Raw genomic sequence first — 20,690 nt, forward strand, 5'->3', positions numbered from 1 at the left:
AGTTTTAAGCTTCAGGATGCCAAGCCTGATCTGTTTCTTTATGAAATACTAATATCAAGGTGCAGAAGAATCGATTCCATAAAGAAAAAGTTCCTTTCATACCCTAGATCCAATGAATAATGAGAGCATTGCTTCCATGATATTCTCATCTGAACCTTTTGTACTGTGAGCTGACAATACTTCTCTTATTTTTATTTGTTATTTCAATACATCGGTTACTGAAGCAACATATAATTTCATGATCATAGTTTCTTAGAAGCAAGAGCAACCGTATTCTAAGCTTCAGGATGTCAAGCATGGCATGTTCCTTCTGGATGTAATACTAAGATGTGGCTAGATGAGAAGAATCGATTTCATGAAGAAAAGTTGCTTCCACACCCTAGATCGAATGAATAATGGCTTTTCCTTGTCGCATTAATATGGAAAAGTAAAGCTACTCTTAGGAGTTAGGATCATGTGCACCCATGATTCAGATGTGCATCTTTGTGTGTACTTGGTATTTGCACTGTTAAAATATCATTTAGAACTTTTTTCTTCCTGCAGAAAATAAACTGATTCCTGTAAATTTTACGTGAAGTTCCTGTTTTCGAAACATTGTCCGCATATGTAGAAATACCTAAGTTAGGTCTGCAAAGAGATTGCACAACAAGATCTGCCTTTTGGGGTTGATTATGGTTCACATGCTTGGATCATTCTACTTCTCCATTTCCCAGCTCATGAAGTCCAGAAGAAGAACAGCACGCAAGCTGCTCCCAGGTTGGTTACCTAACTTATTCTGGACTCACTACCAGGAAAGCATATATGCCTGTTATTTCGTTGTGTGGCCACACTGCTCACATGCTAAAACTTCACAGGCCGAAAGGCCGCCCAAACGAGGAAAGGACACAATGTTACCGGTGGGAACTTTGATGAGGCGAAAACAACAGCCTGCAATCGATGCGTGGCGGTGCAAGACACCCCGGAGCCTAGCTTGGAGTTCAAGTGAAGCCAAGTGAGTATAATCATCCCCATCACTACAATCATGTTTCTTTTTTAGATTTGTGAAGAAATGCATCTCTTTAATCATACATAGTGTACAGCTAGCCACGCACCTCCATCTCAGCATATATGCGATGAGAGCATAAGACGATGCATCATGCATGGAGGTGGTCCGGGTGGAAGTGGAACACTCGATAATTTGGATCATAGCACGCACACACACGCGTAGTAGTGCGGTGAAAAAATTACCACACAACAACAAGCACTCAAGCAACAAGGCATATCACTATATCAGAGGGGCTGTTGTCACTTCATTTCCATTTTGGCATTATGTATACTAGTAGAAGGAACGCGCGTGTTTTTCACCTTTTTTTTGCGAAAAAGTGACTTCATCATTTAATTTGTTGGATTTTGATAAAGGATTGTCAAGGTGCTGCATTTGGAATTCGGTGGATACAAACGACGTCGAGTGCTTTGATTTGTAAAAGCTTAATGTCTTATATTTTAAGACGAAGGGAGTATATGTTCACCCATTGATTTGACAAATGTTAGTTGTTTGCTAAATATTCCAGACCTCCCGTCATTGAGCAATGAAGTTCAAAATAGCCACAAAAGATCCAAAATAGCAGACTTTAATTTGCACCAGCACGTGTGGTGTGTCGTAGCATTCGGTGCCGTGAGTGTTCCAGAAAGATTATGGAGTCATGTTGGCAGGTGGTTAATTACTGATAAACGGTGGCTCACAGTTGCTCATGAATCTTGATGGACAGCTAATCTGAATTCAAATGTACTATAGTAGTAGAGATAGAGATATCCCCACCGTCAGCATGCATTTCTTGACAACTTTTGAATTTGAAACTTGGCAGGTGGTTAATTACTCTGCGTCTTGTCCGTTCCCGTGTCTCGATCCAAATCTGGAGTTTCAAAATGGTCAGAATTTTTGTCTTGGTGCTACTACTGTACTCCCTCCGCTCCTAAATACTTGTTTTTCTAGGCATTTCAACAAGTGACTACATACGGAGTAAAATGAGTGAATCTACACTCTAAAATATGTCTACATACATCCGTATGTGATAGTCATTTGAAATGCCTAGAAAGACAAGTATTTAGGAACGGAGGGAGTATTATGCATGCATGCGTGCGTGCGGACGGAGTACGTATACTCTTGTGCACGTGATGCACCTCCCGGATCACGGTAATGGCCAACGGTAAGAGAAAGCGTATATCAGTATATGTGTCCTCTGTGCGTTGGCTGTGTAGGCGAGCAAAGCATGGCATGTGGCATGGGCTATGCGTGTCTGCAATCACTTGCCGGAGAAGCCCAGCATCATCATCGTCCATCTGCCTCTGGCAAAAGCTTCCACTCCAAGATCGGAAATGATGGGAGGAGGTTGGACCGGTTGTAGAAGAATACATACAGTACATTGCCGGACGGTTAAATTCTTGGAACAAGACAGGTACAGACTGTAGAGCCTCCATCCTGTGATCTTTATTCTTCTACTTTGGTCTCTTTACACTTTAACCGCTACTGTACTGGCTTTCCAACCCTTTTCTCCTTTTTCTTGACCGGCCAAAATCCAGTCTGACCGTCGTGTCAAAGCATAATTTTTTTACTGAATAGTATAGAGCTCTAGTCCAAGTGTCTGTCTTCCCATGCAAGGTGTCAAAACATGGTTGAGGGGGCGGCGGCAGCACTCCGAATCCAAAGACTCTGTGCAGGATGCAGCGCACGGTACGGACCCTGACATCCATGAATAATGCCCCCAGCTCACTGTCCATCTCCTGCCCATTGTTCAGGTACATTCATGAGTGCTTTCTGTATACGTACTACTCCCTCCATTTCAAAATATAGTACGCCCACGCTTCCCAAGGTCGAACTTTGACCATAAATTTGACGAACGAGACCGACTGCGGCGGGAGAAAAAGTTACATAATTAAAAACTTCTTTCGAATACGAATTCACTGATATAACTTTTGCTCCCGCCGCAATCGGTCTTGATAGTTAAATTTACGGTCAAAGTTGAAGCACGGGGATAGAGGAAGCACTACATTGTGGAATGGAGGGAGTACTACTAACCAGGTAGTCCCTCTGTAAACTAATATAAAAGCGTTTAGATCACTATTTTAGTATTCTAAACGCTCTTATATTAGTTTACGGAGGGAGTACATTCGTTCATGGCTCTATGTGAAGCTTCTGTGGGGCAAATTTAACAATTTTGACATATGGATGAAATCATTTCACGAAATAAACTGTTCCTAAAAAAATTTCACTCAGCTGACCTTTTTGAGTGACGCCCGACACGAAGGCGTCACACTACACTGTGCAGCGCCTGACTGACAGGTCAGGCGCTGCACGCCTAGCCAGCGTCGCACCCGGGTGATCCGAAAATTACTAAGTCAGTGTGCAACGCTTGAGAGCTAGGCACCACACTATACAGTGTAGTGCCTAACGTCTAGGCGTTGCACTAGTGGTTGCTTCATTTTGTATGCAACCACTAGTGCAACGCCTAGAGGCTAGGTGCTGCACATTGACTTATAATTTTTAGGCAGTCCTGGATGCGACGCTGGACAGGCGTGTAGTGCCTGTCAGTCAGGCGTTGCACAGTGTAGTGTGGTGCCTTCATGTCGGGCGCCACTCAAAAAGGTCAGCTGAGTGATTTTTCTTAAAAACAGTTCATTTTGTGAAATGATTTTATCCACAGATCAAAATGGTCAAATTTGCCCTCCTGGGATGGCCTGGGTGAGGAATTGTTGTACCAAGAAGAGCAGAAGCGTGAGCAGTAGCAGGGGAATCAAACAAACCAAAGGTAGGTGCATTTTTCACTAAGACCACTCACACCTCCCTAGTCACCAGTACCCTCCGTCATTATTATAAGATGTTTTGGATGGATTGAAATAAGTTAATAAATGCACTAAAATGTACTATCTACATACACCTAATTTAGAAAAAAAAGTTAAAACATTTTATAATAGTGAACAGAGGGAGTAGTTAGGAGCAACCATGCTCCTCTGATGCTCGTAGTTAGAGCTAATAATATGCGAGAGGACAGCTCAGGTGTCATTGTTAACACTAGCGCATCTTGTCGGTTACCTCTCCGATTCAGTTCGGCTGGAGCACAGGCCGCTCGTGAGGCACCGCGACAAGGACGCCCCAAGCGTTTTGGCCTTTGTCCTCGTCCTGAATTTTCTTGCATTATCACGTATGTTCACATGCATAACAACAACAACACGGAGAGGTCGGTGCACAGAATTGAGGGGAGCACTGCTATACACACGACGGATGGACGCACGACCCACAGACGACAAGTCAGGTAGACCGTAGGATTAGCTGGGGTTTTTAATCTGTGTGGCTCCTGCTTCCGTCGGGCACACATCGTCCAGCAGTCAATCGTGTGCAGAGCACTTTCGAATTGAGGGCGCTGCTACGAACTGCTAAAACCCACGGGCAAAAGAGCGGCAAAGGTGAGTGAGGTGATGGGGCCGAGCAACAGCAAGCGCAAGCGGGTTGAATGAGCGAGCAGCGCTGCCCTTCACGTGGCTTTCTTTCTGCCCTCCCTCTGTTATGTTATCAGTCTTGCCACATTGCAGATTACGAGGCCCCAGGCCAAGACCCCACATGTCCCCTCCTGTGGCCATCTCTTTGTTAATCCAGTTTTCTTTTCTTTTATCAGTGGAATCAGTGAGTGTTACCATCTCAGTCCCACATGCATGCGCTTTGCAAGCTCCGTTAGCTAGTCAAGGGCTGAGCTTGTGTGTGCTGCCACTATACAATTGACTTGTTGAGTCGAGTTGCCATGGCACTTGGCTGACGCCAACTGTATAGTATTATGGTTTCGACACCGCCTCCCATGTGACTCCTGCATTCGGAGTTCTATTTATGAACGTGAACCATGGGATCATTATGCTTCTCGATTTGCAAATTCTCCTACGTTGGAGAAAACTGTGAAAAGAATGTATACTACTACTACTACAGTAGAGTGAAAGAGGGCCTCTGGTGACGCCAGTAACGCGCCTCACGGGTGGCAGTCACGGACAGAGCCGGCCGGCCGTCACTGTGGTCATCTCAAATCCTCCGTCAAATCCCCTGCCTCCTACTAGCCTCTCGACGCTTCTCACGCCAGCAACAGACGTATAGAGAGGGAGGGAGACACCTTCCGCTTCAAGCCTCCTCCTCCGAATTCAGCAACCGCCGCTCCACCCCGCCATACCCTGCCGAGCCATTCACCTCAAAAGCACCGGCGTGCATGCAGATTCAGTGCAGCTAGCAGAAGCGCCTAAAGCCGCCGCCGCCACATGCTGCTTGTTGCCGCTATCTAGCGGGCGGACGCACACCTCTTCTCTCCCCTTCCCCTGCCATTGCCGAGCTCGGGTACGCTGCGAGATCGTGGCGTCCACAAGGGTGGCCGGGAGGAATGTCTGAACCAGCCACGCAATGCAGGTCGGTCGCTACTCGCCAGCCACCTTCTTGGATTGCTCGATGCTTGCTCGGTTTCCAGGACAGATTCTTTGATTGTTTATCCGCGGATGCCGCCTTGGTCTCGGCGCTGTCTCTGCTCTCGAGCTGCGTGTTGATGGCGTGTTAATGGGGATCCTAGGAGGATCAGTTCCTGAGCCCTTTTTCTCTCATTTGTGTGGATCGCAGGGGAAATGGCGGCGGCGGCGGCGAGGGCGGTGCCGGCGGCATGAGGACGGTGGAGTGCCTCAGAGGGAGGCTGCTCGCCGAGAGGGTGGCGTCCAAGGCGGCCAAGGAGGAGGCCGACCAGCTCGCCGCCAGGGTACCACTTCTCCTCTATCCACATTCCATACCTATACGTCAACCCCTTTTATTGCTACTGTTGGTTCGGTATAGCTTTAATTTTGTTCTGTGATTCGGTGACAGTTGGACGAGCTTGAGAAGCGGCTCTCCAACGAGGTCAAGATCAGGGACAGGGCGGAGCGGAGGCTGAGGAGGGCCATCAGGAGGCTCGAGTCCCTCAAGATTCTGGATGTGGGGAGCTCCATCGGCTCGCTCTCCTCCAACTCCAACGCCTGCTCCGGCCAACAGGCGGCGCCGGAGATGGACGGTCCGGCGAGCTCGCTGAGCACCGTCGATTCCGTGCGGTCCGGCCCTCGCGAGGACAAGGGATGGGACGGCGAGAGCGTGAAGGGCTCCTCGGCCGGTTCCTGCACTCAGGCCAACTCCTCCCAGGACGGGAGCTGGTTCTCCGTCGTGTCCGAGCAGTCCGGCTCTGGAGTCTGCAAGGAGGAGGAGAGTCGCGCGGAGGACTCTGACGACGCCGAGAAGTGCGGTTCCGGTGACAGTGCCGGTGACGTTGATCGTGATTCAGAGAGGTACGCGGCGTGCAGGTTAACAATGAGTGCCTTTTTACTGGTTAGTACTTCCTCCGTCCCAAAATAAGTGTATCGACTCTAGTACAAAGTTATACTAGTACTAAGTTTGAAACACTTATTTTGGGATGGAGGAAGTATTAATTAAGAGTTGATAACAGTTGATTGGTTCATTGCTCTATGGATTATTAGGCTGTTTTGCATGCATAGGCGTTTCCAGATTACTCCTGGTTTATGCAGAGTTTTTACTTTTCTCCGACAGGAATTAGGGGGCTACGTTTCCTCTTTTTTTACATGTGTGTTTCATCATGTTGTTAATGTTAGGTTTGAAGGGAACAATATGTACTGCATGCCTCACTTAGCGGAATAATTGTGTTTAGGACAGAAAAGGAGACGGACGTATTGTCGGCGTCGTGCACATCTGTACTTCAGCATCCCTCTTTGTGTGTTCCGCACCTTTTTACCAGGATAGGAAGCCGTTGCGTAATTTGTTATGCCGCTCCATTGATTCTTACAGTAGATGCGTCTGTGCATCTCTTTTTATAGCACCCACTATGTTTTCGCGCCATCATACCGATTGTGCTGTGCCAAACTAACGGAATTTCTCTGCGGCAGCAGGAGAGAAGAGCAGCCTGGAGCGTCCAGCGGCTCGTCAAAATCCGAAGCGAGCTACCGCGACGAGGACGACGACAGGCTCGCGCTGGTGCTGGTAGACAACCCGCACTACAGCGCAGAGCCGGCCGAGACCAAGGAGAAGGAGGATGAGAAAGAAGGGAACGACGAGCTCGCCGTGGTCCTGGCGGGCCCCCAGCCGAGAGCGACGAGCGACGTGCAGTCGGTCCTGCTGGCGCTGCGGCAGGTCAAGGAGCAGCTGCGCTACACCATCCAGAGGAGGTCGGAGGGGCTTGTCGCGCACCGAGAGCTATACGGCCACTGACCGAGCCTGTTCTGTTCTCAAAAGCATCTTTTGTTGTTGTTGCGATGGTCTCAAAAGCATCCCGGGAAGCGGAAGCTCAAGTGTGTTGCACTTGCACTTTCACTTGCACTGGTGTATTTATCTACAACGTTGGGAGTATATATGCTGGAATAAGGTTTTACTCTTGTGAGACGTTGTAGTGGTTGCATATATTTATATGAAAAGTGAATTCCCTGTGTTGTTTCTTTTTTTTTCATGGTAATAGTTGTCTCATTTATATCATAAATTTTAAATTACAAGTCACGTAAGGACCGACATGATAAAACTGAAAAGATAGCAGAACATCTCTGAGCTTGACACCAACGTCCGTCACATGCCTCCGGCACCACCACACTGAGCTTGACATCAACGCCCGTCACATGCCTCCGGCACCACCATAGCAGCTACCGAAGAAAAGATTGACGGATCACCTCCTCACCCGAGCTCGACGCGGCTTCATTGCTGGTATGCAGCTTTGCGGACCTTCAAGGTGGCTCACCAGAAGTGAAGCCATTGGCATTGAACGAATCAGACCGGGGCAACACCTCGGACACGCCATCAAACTCCAGATCTGGCGCCCCACCACGACTAAGACGCCGATGGCGGAAACCACACCTGTCATCCATCAACCAGGAACCCAACACACGTTTCGTCTTCCAGATGTCGTCGATACTGACCACAATCTGCATCCGCTCCTGTACTATCTCCCAAGCTCCGCGTCGACGTGGAGCAGACGCCGTTGCAACGGCGCAGCCCGAGGACACGTGTCCACCACGAGGATGACGTCGTCGCCACACCATCCTTGCTTGAACAAACTGGTTTTTAAAACCATCCCCAACCATAGGACCGGTCGCCTTGTCGAAAAAGGATCTGAAGAATCTTTATTTAGCGCCGTCATCGCCGCCGTCTAAACCAAGACGATGAACAGCCTAAAAACGAAGCTACTTTAGCCTAAAACTATCCACACATGTGAATCCGGTGACCCTCCTTACCGCCGACGATCAAGGTCATCTGCGGAGGGGAGCCGCCGAAGAAACGCGGTGGAAGAAACTCGTTGGCGGCGGCTAGGGTTTTCTAGTTGCCTCGCGGCATGAAAAACGACTCACGTGGCTTATCTCGTTCGGGGATGCATTTCTCCACTGGAAAGCAAAGGGATGGCTAATACACCCTGCTCACAAATATAATATGTCCTAGAGTAGTAATTATTATTTTTAATTCTGGATACATTTTAGTGTACTTGTTCCCGCATGTAGCCCATATTAAAATATATGTAAAACATCTTATATTTGTGAACAACGGGAGTAGCAATTAACCTGGCCGTCTCCCCAGAGCTTTTCTATAGCGGGCCATTTATGCACTGGATGCGCACTTAGGGCATCTTCAAGCCAAATCCGCAAACCTTCGATAATCGTTCGTACCGAGCTGTCGAGACCATGAAAGCCATTCAACGCGGTCCTATCGATCCGCGGAGCAGTCCGGACGCGATTTTTTCGCAAACCGGAGACAAACGTGAGGAGGTTTGCAGGAGTCCGGACTGATCTCAAGCCCGCTTCTGACCGCCCTGACCCATCAAAAACCCTCATCCCTCGCCCGCACGCATTCCTGCCCGGTGCCAGCTGCCCGCATTCATGCCACTGTAGAGCGTGTCACTTAAATTGAAGACGGCTCAGGGCGGCATGACCTCTCACTGCCTCCGCCTTTGAAACGGCGCGTCGGCCGAGGGCGTCGCCCCCAATGCGTTTCCGTTGTCGCGCCTGTTCAATGTCGGAGACGCGTGACTGGAGGAAACGGGAAGGAAATCTACCACGCCCATTCAATGCCGCGTCCGTCCGTATGCCACCATTAGCAGGCTCGCCGGTCGAGAAACCCACTTCGGCGTCCCGCCGTGTGGCCTCACCGGAATCCGCTATTTAAGGGCAACCACTCCCGGCTATCTCCATGACACAGCACATCCGCTCCACATCCTCCTACTTTCCTCCACATCCGCCATGACCGCCAGCGGGAAAGCACTGTGGGACAGTCTGTCGCCGGAGATGAAGCACGCAGTGGTCGGCCTTGCCGCCGTGCCAGGCGGATCGAGGCCAGCTTGCTGGCCAGCTCACCCGAGGTCTCTGACGACGAGGACGACACCACGATGGAGACGGGCTCCGCGACTCCGCCCCGGTTCCTGCACCTCTTGTGCACGCCGGCTTCACCATGGAGCAGGCGCAGACGCACTTCAACGCCGCCATTGCGGAGGTGCAGCCTGCGCCGGTGCCTCTGTCGGTGTTCCAGCAGGCGCAGGAGAAACATCGGTACAACCTGTTCCTCCTGGAGCAGCACCGACTAGCGAAGGGCCAGATCTATCGTGAGCGCGAGCGAGGAGGCCGTGGCGAAGCAGCGTGCCATCTATAATGTCTTCCGCGCTCAAGCTGCCACTCACCGGGAAGCGGCCGCCGCGTAGTCGCAGTTGCAGGTGATCGCAGAGGAGAACAACGCGAGCTGCGCCTCCTACGCGCTGTCGACGAACCATCAACCGGACCAGTGGGACGAAGACAACACTGGCGCCACCATTTCCATCGTGGACTTCACGTCCACCAACGACAAACAGGTCGTGGACTCCTCCGAGGATGAGTAGGCCACGGGAGGCAACGATGCCTTGTGTCCCATGTGGGCCAGTCTGTCTCCCCGCACTTTCACTTTATAAATTATCGTCAATGCAAATGGAGACGGCAGATGGAGGACAACACAGGCTTGGACGTCGGGTGCCGCCGCCATAGGATATGTTTAGGGGCGGGTCTATTTTTTTAAATGTAATGAAATCCGCGATGTTTGTATGAATCCATCATGATTTTGTAAAATCCAATCGTGTTCGCACAAATTTCGTCCGTTTGTTGTAAAAAGTTTGAAATGTATGCCATTAGCTTTGGATGTCGTCCTCCCGCATCCGCGTCTGTGGATTGATCCCTTTGTCCGCGTACGGATGCAGAAAGATTTTTGTGGGTTGCTGCTGGAGATGCGCTTACCAGACATTCAGATACCGTGGACGCATATAGCACGCATCTGAAACGAACAATACAAGCACAGAAACTAAACAGACACGAGTACATGGCTAATAAGTAGTATCACTACAAAGGGAAACGAAGTACTGTAGTACACAGGTGTCCCCAGACCGAGCAGCAAACAGACTATGCCAACGAGTACAGCAAGGAAGTCCTCGAGTGCTACACGGTAAACAGCACTCAAATGGCTCCCAGCGGAGTACAGCAAGAAGTCATCAAGCGCTACACAGTAAACAGCACACGAATGGCTCCGACAGCATCGACGCCGTTGGCGTTGTTAGTCTTGTACAAACTACGGCTTCACCGACGTCTCGAGGGGCGTATATGAGACGACCCTGCGAGAAGATGGAATTGATTATCTTCATGTTATGGGATATATAACAGCGGCCAGTACCACATCATGGAAACAAATGCTATTGTATGATGATAAGAGCGAATTTTATCTAACCTCAAAAAGGCAGGGACTGTTTTCCATCATGCCGTGCCAGCTATGGTAGCCGCATCCTGTGTTACACATTTATACAGAGGGCAGGAGGAAGACAAACGAATTACAACAACAAACATGAAGCACAAGTTCTACACAAAAACATGCCATAGAGTGGAGGACATACCGGCTTGGAGGTGTCTTTGTCCTTTCCTTCAGATGACCCACTGGGTGCTCCTGCAAACCTGGCATGGTAGTTAAGAGATGTTAGATATAGCTTGCTGTTACTTGTTAGATTTGGGTTCCGGTCAAAAGACATGGCACTGCCGCATTCATCTACCTAAGGGCCCGTGCCTTTCGCTTCTCTTCTTCCGCCTTGCCAACTTCTGTGCTCTGACCAAATCGCTCTAAGCGGGCTTTTTTCTTAGCCTCGGTATCATCAGAGGAGGGCGTGGGAAGGCCAAACCTACAAATTAATGGAAGTATGTATCAGTTCACAATTTGGGGTGGTAAAGAACATACAAGTGCATCACAGGTAATTAAGTGTATATCACACACCTCTCAGCCCTGGACTTCTTCTTCTGCTCCTCCATCTTTTCATTGGAAGATCCGGTCCCAAACCTTGTAAACAAGATAATTGGCAGCCACATTTCTTAGTATTTAAAATAACAAAAGCGTACAACAGATCAACCAAATAGGAACCACAGAAGTGATGGAGAAGACAGAATTAGTTAGCATGGGAACACCTCATTCAGTTTTCATCAAATTAAGATAACACACTAATATTGAAGGATTCCCTTAACTAGACTGACGCTGAGTTTCCACTGTAACAAAAATAAAAATAAAAATGACGTTGCTAACCAGTTCATGTACTATTGATCAGTTTAAATAATGCAGCATGTATAACGATTGTCAATCAGTTCAACGAATTGTGTTGGAATCGAGCCCATTAACTATAAAAAATGGTCCAGTCATTCCAGATGTATGCATAAGACATGCACAATGTTTCATAGATATTTGGAACACAAGCATACACAATGGAGAAAGAAGTGATGAACGGTAACATTCTTTCACCATATATAGATACAAAAGGTGTACAATAATAACATAATTCACCATACGGGTCTTAACTCTTATACCAACATAAACAACAAAATAAATATGACACGCCTGAACTTAACTGTTAATAAAGTTACAGCATAGTTTACCAAAAAAAAATGAATATCCATATTTGCAAATCTTGTCTGCTTAGTTCCAGATATGTGTGTGTTTTCATTGATTAGCAGGGCGTAATGCGTTTTCAAGACTGCCTTTGACTATTGATAAGATTAATAGTATATGAGATGTATAATGTGAAAATTATATCATTGGAAGCTTCTTTCACGTACGAATTTGACGGTATGCCTTGTGTAACTTGCATGTCATATATTATTGCTCTAACATGCGGTCAAAGTTAGCCTCGAAAAACGCATTAGGCCCTATATATATGGATAGAGGGAGTAGATGTAAATACCATAGTAGGAGAATTTGCAAATGTTTCATTAGAGATGGGATGTATTGGGGTTCTAAAATCCTAACACCATGGCAGTCAATGTAATAAACCTTAAAGTCAAGACTATAGAGTCAAAAAAAAGATAATCATTGTACTACAGTAGTCAACTACAATACTCCCTCCGTTCCTAAATATAAGTCCTTTTAGAGATTCCACTACAAACTACATACGGATGTATATAGACCACTTTAGAGTGTAGATTCACTCATTTTGTTTCGTATGTAGTCACTAGTGAAATCTCTAGAAAGACTTATATTTAGGAACGGAGGGAGTAGAAAGGTTAGAAAAGAATTCAGCAGGTAAAATACTTGGCATTAACTATAGTTCACGATAGGGCCTTGACATCGCGATCTAGACTAAAGCAGCCTAACATTACAGGACAGTTCACATGCAACAAACATGAGCACCCTTGTCTCCTGGACCGTTGGAGATATACCAACTAAGTCGCTTGTTTCTTTGTTTTGTTTTGTTTTTTGTTTCTTTTGCTTAAGGAAACCTTTACAACAAAGATTTCGCGGTTTGATAATAATCCATTATGTTGTAATAGTTTTTTTTAATCTAATACTCCTAAACATCCAGAAGCCACTCAATGATGTGATGCTTAATTTCTCATACCTGCGTAAATACCATCAAATCCATGCTTACCGAAAACAATGTAACTAAAAAACTCTAAGGTGAGCACACTATTATCCTATCACTGGAGATAAACCGCTAGCCAACAACAATCATAATAGGCTAATGCATCAAAATTCCGGAAACTAGAAAAGTACTCCATAACTTCCAACATGACTCCCCTAGAGAGTTAGGGACCACAAATCTCTCAGACTTGTAAGAGAGGGGAAAAAAAATCTCTAAACCCTAGGAAAAGGGATTTGATAGAACAATCACCTCTCGGCGCGGCTGCTTCGCTTCTCGTCCTCGGACATCACCACCTGCGTCCCAAACCGCTCCGCGCGGCGCATCTTCTTCTCTAGATCCGTGGCTGCCCCACCGGCGGCGGCGGCCGCGGCAGGGCTAGGGTTTTGGGCTGCTGTCGGGGAAGTGGGATTCGTCGCCTCCCCTGCGGCAGCAGCCGGCGGGGCCGTCAGCTCGGCGGCGGCCGGGACTTGCGCGGGCTTGGAATCCTGAGATGCCATCGTAGAGCGCTCGTCGGACAGGGAGGTCACGGTCGCGGACGCGGTGTGCGGCAAGAGATTTTCTGGTCTTCTGCTGCTTTTTCCTGCTCGAGTTCGCCGGTTCGCCCCCCTCTCCTGCCTGTATGCTTCGCAGATGGGCCACTTGGGTCGGTTCGAAGACAAAGGGCCTAGCGTGCGTGAACACTAGCACAACCCAGCCCGCTCCAAAATACATCGCAAATCAGATTTCGTCATCTTAGCTAAAAAAATGAACCCCTAAAAAAATCTTAAAAAATTATTGTCTAAAAAAAAGCTAAAAAATGATTCTCGAAAAAAAAGCTCAAAAAATATATATCAGATTTCGTCATCAAATAAAAAAATACATTTCGTCGGGTTTCTGATAAAAAATGATTTCGTCGGGTATCTAAAAAAGAGATTTTGCCAGGAAAAATGTTTATTTTTAACCAATAATTGCCCTATTAGCAAATATTTTGTCTGGTCAAAAATTTATGTCATTAGATTCATATTCCAAAATATTTATTGATGTTATGGGTTTTAATAAAAGAACGACATCTTTTTTGGAGGCCGACAGCTTTATTGATTTTTCAACAATATTACACAGAGTTCCCCGGATGCAATCTGGAACAGAATAGAAATGACTAACTGAATGCATACAAAGTCTAGCTAACAAATGAGCGTGCTTGAAGATCACCGAATTGAAGGCACCAGAAGCAATTTTAATATCAGAAACCATCACACAAATAGAAGAATGATCATCGCTGAAGAATGGATCTTCTGCACCACAGATAGGCATGTTGTGGCAAAGATAACATCAACTTCTTTCTTTTCCAATGCCAAATGAATAGCTCACCGAAGAGCTATGGCCTCGGCCATCTCCGGCTCGAGAACACCAATAACTGGGTCGCTGCAGGCCACTACAAAACGTGCCTCATGGCCCGAGCGATGACCCCTATGCATGATTTGTCAAGCTCAGGAAGGATGGTGACAGAGGAATTGAATACAATGGTATCAGACGACGACGGAGACCAAGTTATACCGGAGATGTTGGTATCATGCATGTGTTCAATATCAGGTTTAAATATGCTATAAAGTGGTCCCACAAGTGCCTTGATTTTTTTGGGCTTACGTTGATGATGGAGAGCCTCTAGATTATTCTAGCATAGTTTCTGGCTTCCCAAACGTACCATATAGTCACTGTCAGCACAGTACAATTCTGGTCCGTGGATCGACCAAGGAAATCAAAAAGGCACTTTTTAAGGATATAATGTTACGGCATTGTATATAGATCCTATAATATCCTTGATCACATCTCATACATCTCTAGCATGAGGACAAAAGAGAAGAGCATGCTCCACAAATTCTAATATATTGCAAAAATAGAAAAGTTTAGAGAAATGAACCTGGCACCCTTCGGGAGAATATCCCGAGTAAAACACCATAAAACAACCATCATCTTACTAGGTGCTTTAACTGCCCAGATCGACTTCCAGCGTCTTCCATCATCAGATCGGTTGGAACTTTGATCAAGGCCACGAATAGCACTTTTCTCAAAAAAAATTGAGCAGTATGTGCCATGTTGTACTCTGACCGAACAGAGTAATCACTGTACTTAGTGAATGACCATCTCACAAAATCATCCCCAACATGTGTAAAGATTGGTATGAGTAGAATCTCTAAGGCATCCTTTTCTCAAAAAAAACCTCCATCTCCTCATTGCGGGTGCATCATGTCTCATCCGGAAGACAATGGACTTTAGCATTTGCAGGGATGGGTGAAGTGGGTTGAAGAACATGTGGAGGGAAGGAAGGAATCCGGTGATATGATAAAAATATGCACTTGCTTACCATCACAAAACTAAACACCATGTTTCAGTAACTTGTGACCAACGAGGATGCCTCTCCAAGATCTAACTAGTAATTTTGTGCAGAATACCGTCAAGAACAACTTCAACATCATCACAAGGATCGGAAGTGAAAAGGTTATCTTAAAATTTACGAACCATACCTTTAATCGCCACTTGTGAATTGCAAAGAGAACCATCATCTCGGGCCAGACAGTGAATTTTGTTAGTACATTTCTGAACTGTAGCTCGAGGATAGAAGAATCTTGTATTCCGGTCTCCCTCATGGAGACAATCCACCCTAGACCGTTGCATCACCATAATCTCCTCTCGCTCAAAAAGTTCACAGAGCATCATACCAAACACGCTCAAGATGCTATCTATAACCAGCATCACGCAACCACATATCTTCATATTTGAACCCTTGTTCGTGGCACTTGGCGCTTCACCGTAGATAACCGAGATAAAAAATCAGTACAACATAGTGATCCAAAGATGTCATTGTCAAATGTTCAACATCATAGTCATCATGAATATTAATAAAATTGCCATTAACCACATCTCTATCGAGATGAACCTTAACATGGAATTGTGGATCTTGACGATTACACCATGTGAACTTTGGACTTGAGAAACCAAGGTCCATCAACTCACAATCCATAAGACAATCACGAAAGGCATCAATTTGAGCTTCCGGACAAACCCGATGTCCACAATGCTCATCCTGGGATAGAACCTCATTGAAGTCCCCACAAAAATCCACTGGCCTTGTCATTGTGCCTTCATAATTTGAGAAACTCCCAAAACTAAGCTCTATCCTATCTTCTGGGCTCACCATACACGAAAGTCACACGCCAAGTTGCCCCTCTTCCGGAGTGACATGAACATCAATGCAACAATCATTATACGCCTTTAGAGTGACACTCACAAATGTCATCCAAAAAAGGCCAGCCCCCACTGAGACCATCAGAGTCGACAACATAACAACTGGTGAAACCCAAAGACCACATGAAAGTTTTGACACGAGAATCCCTCGTCTTCGTTTGCGAGAGCAAAAGGGGGAATGGTCGATGAAGCTTCACTACCAATGAAGCTTGCCAACTGTTGAGTCCGACCCCGCCTCGACAATGCTGGCCTAAGGTACTCATTGTGTCTGGCGGGGCTGTTCCACAACCGCCACCGGATCCGCCAGTCAAATAGGGGTCGTTCGCTGTTTCTTATTTGACTCATCTACAACAATGTCCCTGGAAGAAATTATAGTTCCACTATGTTAGCAATGACAAAGGGCAAGAGGCTCGACACCAGATAACTGCTCCTCTAAGCTAGGTTGGGCACTTTGATCTTTTGTAGATTTTCTCTTCCTTACTGTCATCCCTTTGTCAAAGATAGAATCGTGCGTGCCTTCTGCATGGAGGAGAGCACAATAGGGGCATTCCGCTTCACCTTGTTCAGCAACCAAAATGTCTCTCGCCTCTTTCTTTACCATCTTTAATAGTACAAGTATACAACTCTGGTTCATCATTCTTTGTTTGGTGCTTATGTAATTCTTTTTTGATGTAATTCTTGAACATATGTACCTGTGAATCGAATAATGCATTGGTTGTTGAACCTAATGGATATGAATGAAGTTATAGCCTAGTTTCAAATTGAAATTTGGTACAATTTTACATAGCAGCAAATAAATTAGGGTGAAAATACACTCTACAGGTCATTACGGCGCACACGGTCTATAAAGCACGTGTGTGATATACATCATAATTTGACATGGTTCACAGAGAGGAAACGTGTGTAACCATGCACACAGTTGCCATTTGCTAAGCGTGTGTAATGTCAGACAATATCACAAACGGTGTGTGTGTGATTGTCGCCTTATCGTACACGCTTTATAATCATGAATTGTTTGTGATGTGGCGCGCATCATAAACATAGAGCTAGTTTGGTACGTGCCTGGACTGCGCCTGGTATAAGGTAAAACCACAGAATTCTGACTGCGATGGGGTCTTCATGAGCAAGCAAGTTGGATGCACACTCACTTGGTTTTCATGTTGAGCTTTCATAGACTTATAGCTCTTAGTGCATCTGTTGCATGACAATCCCTACTCCTCGCATTGACATCAATTGATGGGCATCCCATAGCCCGTTGATTAGCCACGTATATGTGGCACTATCTTCCTTTTCTGACTTCCCCTTATTGATCTCTATCATCGCATTCTATGCTATCCATAGTGCTATATCCATGGCTCACGCTCATGTACTGTGTGAGGGTTGAAAAAGCTGAAGCGCGTTAAAAAGTATGAACCAATTGCTTGGCTTGTCATCGGGGTTGTACATGATTAATACTTTGTGTTAGGAAGACCGAGCATGACATCACTATATGATTTTATAGGGATATCGTTCTTTAGCATTTGTATTTTGAAAGGCATGATTGTTTGTTGGTACGCCTGCATATTGATGTCTTTATATCAAATTGTAGACAATTGCATTAAATCACTCACATCTTAATATTCATATCCTAAAAGAAAGAGTACATGATGAATATGTTAGGCAGCATTCCACATCAAAAATTCTGTTTTTACCATTTACCTACTCGAGGATGAGCAGGAATTAAGCTTGGAGATACTTAATACGTCTCCAACGTATCTATAATTTTTGATTGTTCCATGCCATCAATCCTGAATGTTTTGTATGCAATTATGTGATATTTTATATCATTTTTTGAGACTAACCTATTAACCTAGTGCAAGTTACTGTTTTTTGCTTGTTTTTTTATTTTTAGAAATCAATATCAAACGAAGTCCAAACAGAGAATAATCTTTGGATTAATTTTTTCTGGACCAGAAGGGACACATGAAGGTTCAGGAGAAGACCAAAAGAGCCACGGGGGAGTGACAAGATCGTAGGCGTGCCCGAAATCTGATTCCAAATATACCAGAAACCCACACAAAACACTTTTTTCGCCGCCGCAAGCTTTTGTTCTTCCGCGATCCCATCTGAAGGCCTTTTCCAGTACTCTACCGGAGGGGGAATCGATCACGAAGGGCTTCTACGCCATCCTTGCTGCCTTCTGATGATGCGTGCACTGGTACCGTAATGTGCTATATAAATAGTTTTTAACCCCTTTCCGCGACGACATTCTGAACTGTCGCCAAGTGAGTGTGTGCGATAGGGGGTCCTTCCCACACGACCGAAAAGTCGTCGGGGATAGGCGAGCGGCTACTGACGATCACCATAGAATAAACGTATGAGAAGTCGCCCCAGTCCCACACGTTACGTCTCGACGTTACGTTTCTGATCCGAGAGACATCCAAAACGATTACGCCGCTATAGTCGTGTGAAAAAGGTGGACATCACAAACATTTAATCTATTGATATGTTTGGGATAGGTATGTTATCGCACATAGTTCAAGAATGTAAAATGTGTGTGGTGCCTCTACTAACGCCAACGTGTCCATTTCCATAACTGTGTGCGATAGGTATTCCTATCACACACGCACACATGTTTGAAATGTTTGTCGTATTATCATGAATCACACACGCATATGAGACGAAACCGTGTGTGCGTCCGTCGGGCATAGCAAATGTTTCACGTCAAAGAACTGTCTGTTCTCTATTTTTTATCGCACACCTTGTTTTCTTTATAACCGTGTGTATGTTATGTTATTCGCTCCTGTTTAATTTTATTTTCCCCTATAATTTATTATTTGAATTGGAAATTTTAAAATATGAAACGTGGAATTCAAATTCTCAGCACACTGGTTCAACAACCAATCCACAAATAAAATTCTCAGTACAATATGTTCAGTAATTACAGGATTAGGCAGCAATTAACTATGATGAACCACAATATTTAGAGGCGGTAAAGGTGAAGAGACAAGTGTAAATCATTTTGGCTGCCGATGGTGTTGAAGAAGTGAAATGCCCATAATGTGCCCTCCTGCATGCCATAGGCACTAACAACTTTTGTCCAACCCCTTGTGATGATCGCCCGCTCATCCTTCACCGCCTTCACGAAGAATTCTAGAGCATTATCATGGTAGCATGAATTATATACTTTAACCTTAGTTGCCTCCACTCCGGTCATGTAGTTTGCAAGGTAATCATCCGTAAATTGCTTCGGAAACCATTGAAAAGAGAAAACTTTCAGATACTTAGGTTTAATAGAGTAACTTGTTGTGGGCAGGGGGAAAAGGCAACACATTACTTACCATCCTAGTGTTCACTGTTGTCTTGGACAAAGTGTAAATAAAGAGCTTAATTCCCATCACCCGTCTCTTTAGCCTAACAATCTTTCTTAGTTTTCTCACATGATGCTTGTTCATGAATATCTCATTGCCCCATACGCAGAAGGGATCGAAGCGTGGATTAGTACCGCTCATATATGTACCTACAAGCAACCAGTAAATGTTAGAAGCTAAACTGAGATTGCACATATGATGTAAAATACAACTACCTACGTTCCTAAGTACAAGTATTTTTTATACATTTCAATATGAACTACATACAGATGTATATAGACATAGTTTAGATTAGAATCTAGATTCACTCATATTGCTCCGTATGTAGTCTATATTGGAATCTCTAAAAATACTTATATTCAGGAACAGATGGTGTATAAGACATGGGATGCAGCTAACCTCGACGGCAAACAACAGCATCGCCCATTGTAGCCCTGTGTAAGTACATGGAAAGGGAATGTTAACTACAACAGGGTTAACATCCACCAAAAATAGCAAATGGTAATAAAACGGCAGCATCTGTAGTGATATCTTCATTGTGAAAGAGTAGCACAGTAGAAAAGGGAAGGATTAAAAAATGGATAGAATTGTTTACTACAACAGACAACCTAGTATAGCCATTGAAACTGGTACTAATAGAAATGAAATTGACATAGTTAAACATTGCAAGGCAGGTGCTGCTAGAGCAGAGAATGGCCCTATTGTCTATAAAAAGGTAGGGAAAATAGATAAGACGGGCTAGGCGTGTTTACTACAATATGCTTAATACATGAACCATACAAAACATGGCCATTGCAACTGGTATTGGTAAGATTCAACTGGCCAGTTCATACTTGGTAAGTCCTGAGGGGTAGTTGCTGACCGAGAGTATATCGACCAGAGGGGGCATGAATGGGAGATTCAAAAATTCTTTTGAATGTTTTGAAACCGATCCAAATCACAGCAGCAGAATAATGGAAAGAGGGAAATGAACTAAATCAATCTTCATCTTCAGAAGCATATTCCTCGATGAAAGAAGTGATAACAGTACGAGCTTGGGAAATCACAGGTTTAACTACGTTGAGAGTGATACAACATGCAAACAGATGCAGTAGAATGAGACACAACATGATACGCACACGTCTCCAACGTATCTATAATTTATGAAGTATTCATGCCATGTTTACAACAATTTTATATGATTTTGGTATGATTTGATTAG

At 45.3% G+C, this 20,690-nt stretch overlaps 2 protein-coding genes across 3 annotated transcripts; one reads left to right on the forward strand and one right to left on the reverse strand.

The window, feature by feature from the left end:
- The first annotated feature begins 4,881 nt into the window (after nt 1–4,881).
- Nucleotides 4,882–7,525, forward strand: LOC123097833 (uncharacterized). 2 transcript variants are annotated; one of them, XM_044519669.1, is made up of 4 exons: nt 4,882–5,416; nt 5,621–5,753; nt 5,858–6,309; nt 6,922–7,525. In XM_044519669.1, the coding sequence occupies exons 1-4, from the start codon at nt 5,391–5,393 to the stop codon at nt 7,241–7,243; spliced, it is 933 nt and encodes a 310-aa protein (XP_044375604.1). In that variant the 5' UTR covers nt 4,882–5,390; the 3' UTR covers nt 7,244–7,525. The 2 variants fall into 2 exon arrangements, with proteins under 2 accessions (XP_044375604.1, XP_044375605.1); XM_044519670.1 differs by having other exon boundaries at nt 4,894–5,416; nt 6,925–7,525.
- A 2,801-nt stretch (nt 7,526–10,326) lies between these two features.
- LOC123097834 (protein MODIFIER OF SNC1 11) lies at nt 10,327–13,516 on the reverse strand. Its single transcript, XM_044519671.1, has 6 exons — nt 13,167–13,516; nt 11,285–11,347; nt 11,067–11,192; nt 10,914–10,971; nt 10,751–10,806; nt 10,327–10,637 (listed from the first exon to the last, which is right to left on the reverse strand). The coding sequence occupies exons 1-5, from the start codon at nt 13,412–13,414 to the stop codon at nt 10,777–10,779; spliced, it is 525 nt and encodes a 174-aa protein (XP_044375606.1). The 5' UTR covers nt 13,415–13,516; the 3' UTR covers nt 10,327–10,637; nt 10,751–10,776.
- Nucleotides 13,517–20,690: the final 7,174 nt, after the last annotated feature.

Source organism: Triticum aestivum, chromosome 4D (assembly GCF_018294505.1).
Source record: "Triticum aestivum cultivar Chinese Spring chromosome 4D, IWGSC CS RefSeq v2.1, whole genome shotgun sequence".
Lineage (NCBI taxonomy): Eukaryota > Viridiplantae > Streptophyta > Magnoliopsida > Poales > Poaceae > Triticum > Triticum aestivum.

Excerpts from the sequence above, each read along its gene's own strand:
- LOC123097833 (XM_044519669.1), top strand. The coding sequence starts at position 5,391 with ATGTCTGAACCAGCCACGCAATGCAG. Across the intron at positions 5,754-5,857 it reads CCGACCAGCTCGCCGCCAGG|TTGGACGAGCTTGAGAAGCG; the intron begins GTACCACTTCTC and ends ATTCGGTGACAG. Across the intron at positions 6,310-6,921 it reads GTTGATCGTGATTCAGAGAG|CAGGAGAGAAGAGCAGCCTG; the intron begins GTACGCGGCGTG and ends TCTCTGCGGCAG.
- LOC123097834 (XM_044519671.1), bottom strand. The coding sequence starts at position 13,414 with ATGGCATCTCAGGATTCCAAGCCCGCGCAAGTCCCGGCCGCCGCCGAG. Across the intron at positions 11,348-13,166 it reads CGAAGCAGCCGCGCCGAGAG|GTTTGGGACCGGATCTTCCA; the intron begins GTGATTGTTCTA and ends CTTGTTTACAAG. Across the intron at positions 10,807-10,913 it reads ACAAAGACACCTCCAAGCCG|GATGCGGCTACCATAGCTGG; the intron begins GTATGTCCTCCA and ends TGTGTAACACAG.